This window comes from Triplophysa dalaica, chromosome 2 (assembly GCF_015846415.1).
Source record: "Triplophysa dalaica isolate WHDGS20190420 chromosome 2, ASM1584641v1, whole genome shotgun sequence".
Taxonomy (NCBI): Eukaryota; Metazoa; Chordata; class Actinopteri; order Cypriniformes; family Nemacheilidae; genus Triplophysa; species Triplophysa dalaica.
The window spans coordinates 26,082,640-26,096,222 of record NC_079543.1 but is presented as its reverse complement, the minus strand read 5'-3'; the positions used below and the strand labels follow the sequence as shown (position 1 = coordinate 26,096,222).

Below are 13,583 nucleotides of genomic sequence, written 5' to 3'. Positions count from 1 at the left end.
CACAAGTTTAAATCCACACATTGTAAGGGAGTGCTTGAATGCTCCATTTTCTTAAATGCTCCATGTTCTTCATTCCTTTTCTCAGGCCAGAACTTGTGGTTTTATTCACTCATTGATATGTCATTAGGATATTAAATATTGTTTTTATTGAAATTATTGTGTTTGTTGCAATTATTATTCATCTGAATTTTTTATTGTTTAAAATTCTGTTTGGAAGATACCAAACGGCAATAATTTATTTTTCTTCTTTCTTTGACTAGTAAATAAATCTAGCGAATATTGGAGCGATAAATCGACTATTCTGACATTTAATACAATTATTTCACAGTCAATCCGCTAAACTTTTGTATGAGTTTTAGTTTCATAGTTTCAGATTCTAAGTTGCAGATTTTTTTATTGTTTCTATTTTTGATTAGTAAATAATCTTGTGATTATTGCAATGATTAATCAACTATTCTGGCGATTAAAGCAATAATTCAACAGCCATTCTGCTAAACTTCTGTGTGAGTTTCAGATACTGTTTTCAGATTCTCTAAAACACAGCAACAAAGACCAGATGAAAAGATATTATTTTAAATTTTGATTCTTAATCTAGGGCTTTTTAAAGTAAAGTTATTTTGGTTGTTGTAACGTCAATAGTTTTTTAGTAAATGAGAACGCACACAGTGTAAAATAAATTAAAAAAATGTATGTGTGTAATGATTTATAGCACTTGATTACTCCCTTGAGCCTTTTCTTATCATTGGCACCTGTTGAATATTTGTTTTAGCCCTAGTAAGGACATACATTTTCTCATTATTTTTGTTGATCAAATAATCGAGCGAATATACAGGAACGATTAGTTGACTATTCCTACTTTTAATGCTATTTTTCTTCTCTTATTTCTAATGCAAATGTAATGATAAAATTGAATGTTTGTTTTAGCCATAGTAAGGAGACCAGTTTTGTTACTTACTAACTGACCTGAAAATAAGCAATTACATGGTACAAAATTAACAAAAGTAAAAAATAAAACCATAAAAACTAAACTTTGATGTTTGTAATGACTCATCGTTCTATGACGTTCTGTGAAAGACAAGCTATGATTGGGAGAAATCAGAATTCTGGGTATGGCAGCTCTTTGGAAAGAAGGCACCAATTGCAAACACATGAAGTTAATGTCATCAAAATGATAATTTGCATTAGGAGGAGTGCAAAGGTCAGAGTTTCAGTTCCCTTAGAATGCACATACTGATAAAACCGTACATCTTAACAATTTCCTTAAAATTACATTTCATGCAGTGTGCTTTGTTCAATATGTTGCTGTGTGTGATGGTAAGCAATCTGCCAAGTTATTGAGCCGGAAGTGGACCAATAACAAATTATCAACTTGGGAAAAATGAGTCGACTCTGAATAACGCATACGAGTCATTCTGATTTCAGTTTACTCGTCCATTTGCGAAACTACACGCAGTAGACCAATCACAGCAGACTATCCGACAGATGAATCGCCCAACAAATCATTTGAGAGTCAGTCAAGAAGTAAGGTAACAATAACTGTCTATTATTAGAAAATGAAAGTGTTCAAACACCTTGTATGTAAGTAAACTTATTGTTAGACACTCCTTAAACAAAAGTAGGACCTTAGAAATCTAAAAAGCTTTGGGTGTAAAATGGAAAGTCTTAGCTTTGAGGCTATCTATTTGGTGTTCTGCTGATAAACATCGGTCGAGAATCCACCCCAGCGCTGTCAAGAAAGATCCTGTAGGGCCGTCGTGACCCTAATGCACCACAATCATTCAAACTCAGTGATTTTCTTCAAGCGTATGCAAAGATTTACCAGCCCCCTGCAGCCCACCTATGTTCTCCTCTGTCCTCCCAAAGGCCAGGATGTTGCATTTTAATTGAATATTAACATGAAGCCATAAATCACAAGCAAACGTCTACAGATCTGAAGATCAGTATTAATACGTAGTGACCCAATGAAATAAAACGAGTGAACGTGGATAAATAGAAATAAGTATATGCTATCAATTTTTGATTAGATGTCCCCCCAATTTAAAGTCTATCTGTAGGAAGAGTATGTGTTTTGACAGGCCCACATTTAAAGTCCTTGATATATTCATATAACGTCGGACTACATGAGATGAGGGAGATGTGAGGCCAGGTGCAGGTGAATGTAGCTTCAATGTAATTCTTCAATACTCTGCTTTAATTGTGTTGTTTCTCAACTGGAAACTTGTACACTGTTGGTTGAAATAATTATGGTTAAAAGTGTGGTTTTGCAGGGTATGATGTACCTGGAGGAGAGGCGTCTGGTGCACAGAGACCTGGCGGCACGTAATGTACTAGTGAAATCTCCAAACCACATTAAGATCACTGACTTCGGCCTCGCCCGACTGCTGGATACAGATGAGAAGGAATACAATGCAGATGGAGGCAAGGTTAGTGTTAAAGGGATAGTTCACTCAAAACGTTACATTTTGTCATCACTTATTCACCCTTTTATCGTACAAAACATGTATATGCCTCTTTTTGTCTGTGGATTACAAATTAAGACTCAGTGGTTTTGTGTTCATACAATTAAGGTCAGCGAGTGCTTTCCAACGTTCTTCAAAATTACTTATTTTGTTTTCTAAAAAGAAAGGAAAGTCTATCAAATGTTGGGATCATTTCAGATTCGTTTTTTGGTTATTTAAAGGGATAGTTCACCCAAAAATGAAAATACTTTCATGAATTACTCAGCCAAGTTGTTTCAAACCTCTATAATTTTCTTTGTTTGATATTTGGAAGAATGTTTGCAACTGAGATTTCTGGGGCACCATTGCCTACCAAATTAGAAAATATTATGGTATAATTTTAGTTTGTTCTGTTGAACACAAAATAAAACAATTTCTGAGGCACCTTTGACTGTTATTTTAATGGTTGTCAGGTGGGCCCCAGAAATCTTAGTTGCTTACATTCTTCCAAATATCTTTCTTTGTGCTCAACAGAATATAGAAATGTATATAGATTTGAATATAGAAATGTATATAGAAATGAAAGAATTTTCATTTTTGTGTGAGCAATCCTTTTAAGATTTTTTTTTTTTTTACATTTTGCCTAGATGCCCATCAAGTGGATGGCGTTAGAGTGCATTCACTACAGGAAGTTCACACACCAGAGTGATGTCTGGAGCTACGGTGAGTTGTACACAATAAATCATATAATATTTTTGGCTATGGAGATTAATAGTAAATGAATAATAATAAAAAATAAAGACATAAGTAGTACCGTAGTACAGCATTTTTTATTTGTTCATCCAGGAGTGACTATTTGGGAGTTGATGACGTTTGGAGGTAAGCCCTACGATGGGATTCCCACCCGTGAGATTCCAGACATCCTTGAGAAGGGCGAGCGTTTACCCCAACCGCCCATCTGCACCATAGACGTCTACATGGTGATGGTGAAATGTGAGTGAGACCCTGAGACACACACAATATGAAGATCAATTTTATTTTTTCACGTCGTTAAAAATGATTAGTATAACCTAAAGAATCTGTAAACAGATGGTCTGTCCCCACAGAGGACGGTTGAGATCATATAAGAACAATCCTCCGAGACGCTTTTAACATTCTCCTGACAGCTAAAAAATATTTAAAAAGTCTGAGAGACAATTGTGTTGTTTTGAGCAAGCAGCGATCACAAAATCTACATTTAGTGCTGACATACAGTCTGTGCTTTATAATAAGTGAATGGAATATAATAGAATTAGAAGAACTATTCATTGCCTTACATGCATGCTGTACTTTAAGCAGTGAATGAATTAATAAATACACTGTGCTTGCCAAATATATATTTTAAGCTTCAAGAGCACACATGAAAAATAAAATACATGAGACTTTTATATTAAAAGACACAATCACCAACAAACATATTTATGATCTAAGATTTATATCTATACAAGCACCATACAACATTTAATGTATCTTGTATGAATGTATCTTGATTTAAAGGCCCAGTGTGTCATTTTTTGGAAGATCTATCGACAAAAATTCAATATAATATACATAACTATATCTCCAGAAGACCTTTCATAGTGAATCTTTATGTTTTAATTACCTTAGAATGAGCTATTTCTATCCTCTTGCATGATTTTCACCATGTTGTTCCTAAACAGACAAACGGCGTGTAAATCTTCTTCGACAAAGATGCGAAAGCGTGCTTACATGTTTGTCCCGTGTCAGTTACCATAATGCTTTTGAAAGGGAGGAGTGAGCTGTTGGTTGCAATTTGCAACTTTACCACTAGATGCCGCTAAAATCTCCGCATTGCTCTTTAAGATTTTTTTTATATATAAACCGCAGAGCACTGATATAACTGTGATTTGATTTTGTAATGTAATGTATTTAACTGTTATGTGAAAAGTTGTGTTTGTCACTTTGGATAAAATTGTTGAATCGTTGAGTAAATGCCTACATATATAAATGTTCAAAGCACATGATGTAATTGCACCATGGAAAGCTTGGTGGTTTTAACTGTTTATAAGGAAAGAAACTGTGGTGCTCTCTGTGTGTTTCAGCTCTTTGTACAGTCTTGCTCAATGGGATTTGCCACGGTCAATAATAAATGCATGTGAAAGAGATTCTGTTGTAATTACATTCGACTGGAAGCTGCTGTTTCTCATTTGATTCAGTATGTCTATTACATCACCGTAGAGAGAGTAACATTCATATATGTGATTAGTTTATATTGCTAGTCGAGTGTAATGTGTCAGATTTGAGCAGAAATGAAATCAAATGAAGAAATTAGATATGTGAGACCGGTTTATAAACATATGCATAATGGATGAGAAAGTTGAACAGCATGTTTAAGTAAAATGAACATTGGGACAGATCTCTATAAGCCTTTGAGATGTGTGCAAGTTTAAAAATGTCCAAGTTTAAACATTTTTACTCACATTAGATGTGAAGTATAAATGACCATCGCAAAAAACAAATAATTTTAAAGCTAATTTTATAAACCCATTGTAGTAATAGAAGAAAGAGCTAGCTTCATTGTTCACGAACAGTGTTTGTCTGTCTTTACCTCCAGGTTGGATGATTGATGCCGACAGTCGGCCTCGATTCAAAGAACTCGCGGCGGAGTTCAGCCGAATGGCTCGAGACCCTCAGAGATACCTGGTCATACAGGTGCAGTTTTCTCAAATTCAACCTAAATTCCAAAGTTTTTATTCAAGAGTATCTGAATCACAGAGAATAACGATTGAAGAGATTAACTGTGAAGTTTTACTCAGGGGGACGATCGTATGAAGCTGCCCAGCCCCAACCACAGTAAGTTCTTCCAGAGTCTTCTGGATGAGGAGGAACTGGATGACCTGATGGATGCCGAGGAGTACTTGGTTCCTCATTCCTTACATGCCCATCCCACTTCCCACATATCCGGCCCACACGTCGACTCGAATCAAGTAAGTGTGTTGCAAAAAATACAAGCTTCATTCTTGTTTAAATCAATTCAACAGTTTGAGCAAAACTCTGTGTTTTGTTAGTTTTTGAGTTATGTCTGAGAAATATTCAATTTAATTACACGCCTATAAATTGCAATTTACACACAGTTTTATACGACTTTATATCTTTAACTTTTAGCATTTGCAGATGATTAAATCTGTGTAATGGAATGAAGTCGTATTGCATTAAAGCACAAAGGAAAATATGGAGCTGTGCTTTAACTTCTGTTTTATTATTAGCGTGTGAAAGCAGACGCTGATCATAGCCAAGCGTTTTATTTCACCAATGTAAAAAAAGAACTGTCAGAATTGCATCCATGTCCTGGCTCACACAGTCGTAAGATCTGGCCATCTACAGCTTGGAAGGTGTACGGTGTATGATTTGTACAAAAGAGCCTGATCTAAAAATATATGATTAATGCATCGGGTCCAAAAGAAAAAGAAAATCTTTAAACATCAAACATTGATTTTTTTATTCAAGTTTTAGAATACAGAGAAATGTTTGACTTCACTTAAGGCCTGACAGTGAAGAGAACAGTCCAGGCAACAATGATAGTTTGTGAATGATGAAACACTAAGAGATAATCAAAATATCCATTTGAATATAAAGAGCTTGCGTGTTTAAAAAGCTTAGAATCATCCGTTGGTTTGGACTAGGACTAGGGCATTACGTTCATCATGGCCAAAGATAATTTTCGGTGATGATATTATCGATAAATCTATAGGTTTTTTTGGTAAAATTCATCTTTAGTTACTAAATACATGTGTAGGTGAGGTGGAAAGAGAGAGTTTGTAACCATTGTATCTCTTAAGGCAACATTTGCAAGTGCTGAATTCTTTACGTTATATAATGTTTAAAAAAAAATCATGGGTATTCATGTCATGGTGTGCCGCTAATTTGGAAATCAATGTATAGCTATGTGTCCGTGATCATTATATTACACTTTGCAACTACGGCACCTTTTTATCGTTTTCCTGATTCATTTATAATGTAATGTAAACTTTGAAGTTAATTGTACATTCCTCCTGTGATCAGAACCAGTTTGGGTATCATGATGGAACGTTTTGTCCTGAGGAGGCGTCAGAGGCTCGATCTCGTGAGGCATTGGCCACAGGCAGTAGTCCCTCCGTCATTGCTGGTATACAGAGAGCTGGTCTGAATACAGTCGAGGGGCAGCAATGCAACGGAGGTTTGAAGAAACAGACCACAGGTCACTCAATGGAGGACAGCAGCGGTCAGCGATACAGTGCAGATCCAACCGTGCTACTGGGAGAAAAAGAACAGAGAGGAGATACAGATGAGAACGGCTATATGTCGCCTATGAAAGACAAGAGCTCCATCAGTATGTACTTCATTTATTTATGTCTTTTATTTAAAGGAGTAGTTCACCTTCAAATGAAAATTCTGTCATTATTCTGCCTCTTGTCATTCCAAACCTATATGACTTTCTTTCTTCTGCATAACACAAAAGAAGATATTTTGAAGAATGTTGTTAATAGCCCGCCATTCACTTGCATTGGTTACAAAAGAAGTGAATGGGTGGCTGTGCTGTTCTGTTACCGACATTTTTCAAAATATCTTCTTTTGCGTTCCGCAGAAGAAAGAAAGTCAAACAGTATTTAAATTGACAAGAGAGTGTAAATGATGACAGACTTTTATTTTGAAGGTACACTACTCCTTTATTTAAAAAGATAGTTCACCCAAAAGGAAGATTCTGTCATTTTGACTCAACTTGAAGTTGTTCCAAACATGTATAAAATTCATTGTTTTGTGAACACAAAAGAAGATATTATGAAGGAAGTGGGAACCTAACAGTTCAGTGGCATCATCGACTTTTGTTCTGATATCGCATTCAACAGTGCCCCAAAGCTGTTTGGTTCCGAACGTAATTCCTAATATCTTTCATTGTGTTCAGCCGAAGTAAATTGCAATTTCATGTTTCAAACTTAAAGTGTCATTGTAAAATTCAGATGATAATATGTTGTTTGTCTTCCGCCTCCATAGATCATCTGAATCCGGTCGAGGAGAATCCTTTTGTTACCCGGCGTAAAAATAAAGACCTCCACGCAATAGACAACCCGGTTTACCACAGCACCACCGATGGCAAACCCAAGTGCGAAGACGAGTATATAAACGAGCCTCTTTACCTCAACACGTTCAACAACACCATCGACACCACCCAGGAGATGCTACGAAAAAACGGAGTCTCCATCCCACTCCAGATGACAACCCACAATCCAAGCAGCCAGGTTTCCAACGTCACACAAGTAGGTCGACCCCATCTCCACAACCACGGACCGCATGTTCACTTCGCCATACCGCCGGTTCAAACCGTTCAACCCGTACCAATTAGCCAGAACGATCAACATACCAAGCCGGTTCAGGCCATCCATGATCACACCAGCAAATCTTCTCTGCCGCCACCTGCAGATCAGATCTGTGTAGTAAGCAAATCCAATCGTTCTCCCCAACAGTTTTATTTGCGAAAATCTGCGGCCACACGTAAAGTCGGCACGTCCGGCCTGCCGGGTCACCCCGTGCCACCGGGCGGCATTATTCTATCGGACAAGATGTACAGGAATAACTTTGACAATCCTGAATATTGGCAGCACAGCCTTCCACCCAAGATGAGCCCTCAGAACTTGCAAGACTCTACAATGATTTGCAATAACAAGTTTCTTTACAAGCAGAACGGACGCATTCAGTCATCCATGCCGGAAAACCCAGAGTACGTGTCCGAGTCGGGTACCAAGCCAGGACCGGTCCTGCCTCCTCCTCCGTACCGGCAGAGGAACACTGTGGTCTGAAGACCGGATCTCCGTGCTTTGTAGAGCCTGGTTCTTTTACCAGCACTTTTCCTTTAATGTCTTTCCACTATCCTACATCGGTCAACGAAAGAAGCTGTGAAATAATATACAGGAGGACACAAAACTTACATGTGTAAGTGTTCAAGAAAGAGGCCCTCCAACATGGAAGGTAACTCCATCCAGGTCTGTCCAAACTTCACCCCGAAAGATCGTGCCAGCAACCCAAACTCTATTAAGTCAATACTTCAATGATACAAAAATGTATATTTAGAAGCTAGTTGTAGAAATGGTGGTTTCAACGTTGGCAACCACCTCGGTTGATCAAATGTGGAAAATGTATTTAATAAATGTCTTGATCAAAATTTTATTTTAAACGAACAATGAAATTTAAAATCTGCTCTAAATCAGATTATAAGCGCACACTTCTTGACAGCATTACTCGCACATTTTTCCAGCGCATACTTCGGCCATTTTAAACCGGTTACACTGCTGCCCTATGGGGACAACTACTGTTACATTCAAAATAGTGTGAGTTTAATTCTTCGACACAGCAAGCTGAGCAGAAAGCCGATAAAAGCAAGCGTATTTTCTCATAATGAATGCAAAGTCCTACAATATTGTCAATGGAAGTCATGGGCTTATTTGCCCGTGATGAGCAAGAGAACTCAGGGGATTCACCTGTGGAGAGATACAGGGAACTCATCAGCAGAAAGAACAGTACAGAAGGGTTTACAGGGTGTTAACATTCATTTTCTTTCATTTCGAAAGCTCGGACAAAGGACGTCTGATAACTTAAATTATCCTTTTTGTCATTTTTAACTTCATCTTTCATGCTCCTGTGGGTTTATAAAGGCTCATGTTGGACATTTTAATCGGTTGATACTGTATGCTAGCAGTTGGTAAACTTCAAATTCCCATACAGTAAATTACCAAATCATCATGATGCATTTACTTATTTACTAGTAATTTAGGTTTTATTGGTGTTGATATTGAATTCAAATATGGAAAGTTGAATTTGGGCACAACATTTATATTATCTTTACTATTTATTAAAAAGGCTGCTAAACGTTTTACGTGGGGCATTTCATCGATATTCCATAACATAAATACATTTTACTTGGCACAGTCAGTTTACATGTGTCAGATGTTTTGGGGCATGTTATACTGTGTTATGAATTACAATACAGGTGAATTGTGTAAAAGACTGTTAAAAGACAAATTCAAAAGTACATCATGTATTTGTTATGTCTTAGTGCAAAAAATAACTCGGAAGGCTTTAAGTTTGTTGTGAATCCCCTGATTAATCGATCTACTGTGTTGTTTTACTTTATGATTGTATTTTTATACAATCATGTTTAGCCTCAAGATGACTAATATTTTAAAATTACACAAATAACCATTAAAATACATTTTAAATGTTTAATATATTTATTATTTTGCCATTTTATAATGAATAGAATTTTTTTCAGTATTTGTCGAGCTTTAAAATGTATTATGTAGAAATGTGGAGTTTTTGTGAGTGGGAGGCGGGTCCTTTGAATATTGTTGAAAACAACAAGGGGGTCTTGGAGTCAAAAAGGTTAAAAATCCCTGCCCTAAAAGAACAATTTTTGGCTGAATGGTTGCATAAGGAACTATTAAGAAAGTAAAAAAGATATATGGTTTCGGCGGCAACAACATGAACAAACGTTATGTGGCCAAAACTTAACTTCCGGTAGATCTCTGCAAAGAAACAATAACCGTTGAGTAGTTTTAATGTAATGGAATCCCATTCATATATTGTAAAATATCAATATAAATCTATATTAATGTAAATTTAATATCAAATAAAATAGGTTACTACCTACTTGCCAGACCGGAAGTTGGCTGCGGGACAGGCAGGTGTCTCCGATAAAACCGTCTATGAGAACCGTATGACCCCAGAAGAATCCTTCAGCAAATGGTTCTTTGGGGAACCAAAATGGGTTTTTTCTGCGACATCACTTTATTTTAAGAGCTTTATTGCAAAATGCTAATGTGCATCAACAGCCAAACAGTCTTTAACTGCCAAATTATTACAAAACCTGATCTCCAGGCTCAGATAACATTGTTATACATTATCGTTGCTTTTACATTCAATGCATTTGGCAGAAGGTTTTATCCAAAAGTGCATTCAAGTTAAATGTGTTTGTAGAGTTTGTGCTGTATAGGAATGGAAACCGATGGTCTTTGCAAGGAGAAAGTAGAAAACCATTTTTGTCATTGTAGATTTATGCTTACAACAAAATTTGGAGCAAGATTTTTTAGTTGAGATATAATATAAACAGAAAGATTTATGATGGCCTTATCCACTATTTGAAATAGCTCTAAGTCATTCTAATTAAAACATATTTAACTTTAAATATTTTTATTTTACATGTCTTTAACTCGAAATGTAAACAAATGGAAGCACTTCAGGGAATTCTAACAAATTTACAGTACACAGATACGATAAAATGTCTATGGACTGCCAAGGCTTTCGTACGTTACATAAATATTCTTCTGTTAACAATTTGTTCTTAGACAATTCCTTTAAGCGCAGTGAATTTGTGTTGATGACATAGCAAGTAGTGAGCAGTACACGGGATTGAAAATGCTACCGTAAAATATGTCATTAAAATTTTTGTCTATTTAGTAAATGTACCATATTTCTGAGCCATGAGCATTTAGAATAATTACTATGTGTGTCCTAAAGAAATGTGAATAATATTTTTGTAGAGCGATGAAAGATGATCTGTAAATATATAGAGACTGTTGCATCAGGACTTTTGTTTTGTTGATTTTGTTCAGTTTTGTCTGTGGTAACAGTTGGACATTGTGTCAGTATCTTTGTGTTTGATTTAAACTCAAGTGATGTTACGTTATCCTCGGGCTTGTTTCTTTGTAGCTCAAACACTGTCGTGTGATTTTAAACTCCTGCTGCTTCTATGGTTAGTCGTGGCCCTTTCTCCATAAGTGCCCATTTTCTCTCTTCTTTACCTAAATATTCTTTAATAGTTGTAAATATGACTGTTCGAGATTTACAGCACAACATAAAAGACGATTATCTACTTATCAACCTAATTTAAAAGCAAAATACTGTTGTATTTAGAGTGTATTTTCTTTCGTATTTATTAATAGACATTTGTTTTGATGATTTGAGTTTTATTGGTTTTGATCTTATGACATGGTGACATATGGAAAATTGCTATTATTGGAGCGTTGATAAAAGAATAACACCTGAGTGGACGATTTTGGATTCTGAACTTAACGGAAAGATTTGGACACCTAATCTATGATTAAGAATGTATGAATGTTATTGAATTAGATGACAAAACATCAAATGTAACCTTTCGTTGCAGTTTGGATTCATAAAAACTAACTTTTTAAAGTCTTTTTTGAAAGACGTATGAATCATCAAGCATTTGGTAACTTTTCCTTTTTAATATTTAAAAAAAATTATTTAGTTATTTTGAATTACTTAAATAAAATATAATCTGAATAAACTAATAAGTCATAACGTAACAAGTTACTTTCAGAAAATATTTTGTTTGTATATTGCTTTAAATATATTGAATATAAATATACTGATGGCCTATTATTTAAGTTAGAAAGGAGATTGTGGCTTATGTGTCCAAATGCCTACTTCTGTATTTAAGATCATTGACAGTTAGTGTCAATTATTTTACGTTCTGTTCTGTCATAACGTATGAAAACAAAAATAAAACTCAGTACGTTCAATAGTTCAGATCATTCCTCGTACTGTTTCCCTCAAACCAATGCCATCTGAACAGAGATATTGTCCCCATATTTGTTACATGATCCTGTTAAAAAGTATATTTTTCAATTTAATATGAATAAAGATGAAATGAATTTGAAAAGTGTCGTTTATATCATGTGTGTGAGATATGTTACATGAAGTCCATAGATGTATAAACTATGGAAATGAACATTAAATGTTTTTTTATTTATATTTTTTATTTTATTGCTGATTTTAAATGAAAAGAATTGAAAGGGAGCTTTTAGATTTTAGTTGTGTGCCAGTTATGCTGTTTATTTTTTTATCGAATAGCCTAATAGAAATAACACATTCGGTTATATTTTCTGTTATCGGTGTATCATCAAAAATCTATATCCAAGTACTGCATCTGCCATACTTGAAGCATAAAAATATTTTTGGACCTTAATCCAAAACATCATAAATTCCACGAAAACAAAGTTTTGAAGAAGTTTCTGTTTAGTGAAACAGCTTTGGTATGTCAGCAAAATTATTTCAATCGAAAGCTTCGGCTGAACTCAGAGACTCGAATCATTAATAATACACAACTGTCCAATGCTGAAGAGCCTCTCTGAAGTTTCTGCTATTAATACTGAGTGCATGTTTGGTGTTCAAATTGTTTATGCACTAAATCCAAAGTCCCTTTTGAGGCAAGATCATTCACTCGCAGGACGTCTTCAGAGCGCACTCGGGTAGCTATTTCAAATCATGAAAGTCCAAATGTAATTAAATGGAAAATGGCCAAATAATTTGATGTTGGTCCAGCCAGTAAAATAGCATCTTTTGGAAACTGTGGTGAAGATCACAGGCTAAACGCAAAGATGCTGGCCATTCTATGTCTTATAGGGACCTGTGATTTTAATGACTTGAACAGTTAACAAAACTCAAAACGTGCTAGAAATCATGTCAAAATTATTCAATTTCTATTAAATTATGTATTCTGCTTGTCTCTGACTGAAGGTGTGGCAATGGCTGTTTTTATACATCCAATCAATTCGCAGTGAAAATTCCAAGCCACGCCCACTAATTTTCTCCTTCAGAATATGGAAGTAACAACGATCGCAATTTTCAGACCACAGGGACTTTAAGAGTTTACTTTACGAGAATTTCACTTTTATTTGTCAAAATTACTGCCAAACAAGAGTTCTTCGGGTCAGCCTGTCAAAATAAAAGTCTGCTTAACAATTGACCTTCATGAAAAAACTGTATTATGCTAAATTGTTTTCTCTTGTGAATTGTGGTAAAATCAGATAGTATAGACACTAAAATTGCTATGATAAATTCTACAATAATTTAAATAGACTTAATAACCAGGTTCAAAAACACAGTATTATCTAGAAACTTTACCTGGCGATAGTAAATTATTTACATTTACATTAAGTCATTTGGCAGATGCTTTTATCCAAAGCGACTTACAGTGCACTTATTACAGGGACAATCCCCCTGGAGCAACATGGAGTAAAGAGTCTTGCTCAAGGACACACTGGTGGTGGCTGCTGGGATCGAACCAGCAACCTTTGATATACCAGTTCAGTG

General features: G+C 35.6%; 1 protein-coding gene across 1 annotated transcript in view; it reads left to right on the top strand.

Moving 5' to 3' along the window:
• LOC130406952 (receptor tyrosine-protein kinase erbB-4-like) overlaps nucleotides 1–12,150 on the top strand; it is a 123,336-nt gene extending 111,186 nt beyond the window's left edge. Inside the window, exons 21-27 of the mRNA XM_056729547.1 lie at nucleotides 2,268–2,423; nucleotides 3,086–3,161; nucleotides 3,285–3,431; nucleotides 5,053–5,150; nucleotides 5,255–5,425; nucleotides 6,501–6,807; nucleotides 7,470–12,150. Of these exons, the coding sequence (XP_056585525.1) occupies nucleotides 2,268–2,423; nucleotides 3,086–3,161; nucleotides 3,285–3,431; nucleotides 5,053–5,150; nucleotides 5,255–5,425; nucleotides 6,501–6,807; nucleotides 7,470–8,272 (1,758 nt within the window). The 3' untranslated portion in view covers nucleotides 8,273–12,150. The remainder of the gene's footprint in view (nucleotides 1–2,267; nucleotides 2,424–3,085; nucleotides 3,162–3,284; nucleotides 3,432–5,052; nucleotides 5,151–5,254; nucleotides 5,426–6,500; nucleotides 6,808–7,469) is intronic.
• The last annotated feature ends 1,433 nt before the right edge of the window (nucleotides 12,151–13,583 follow it).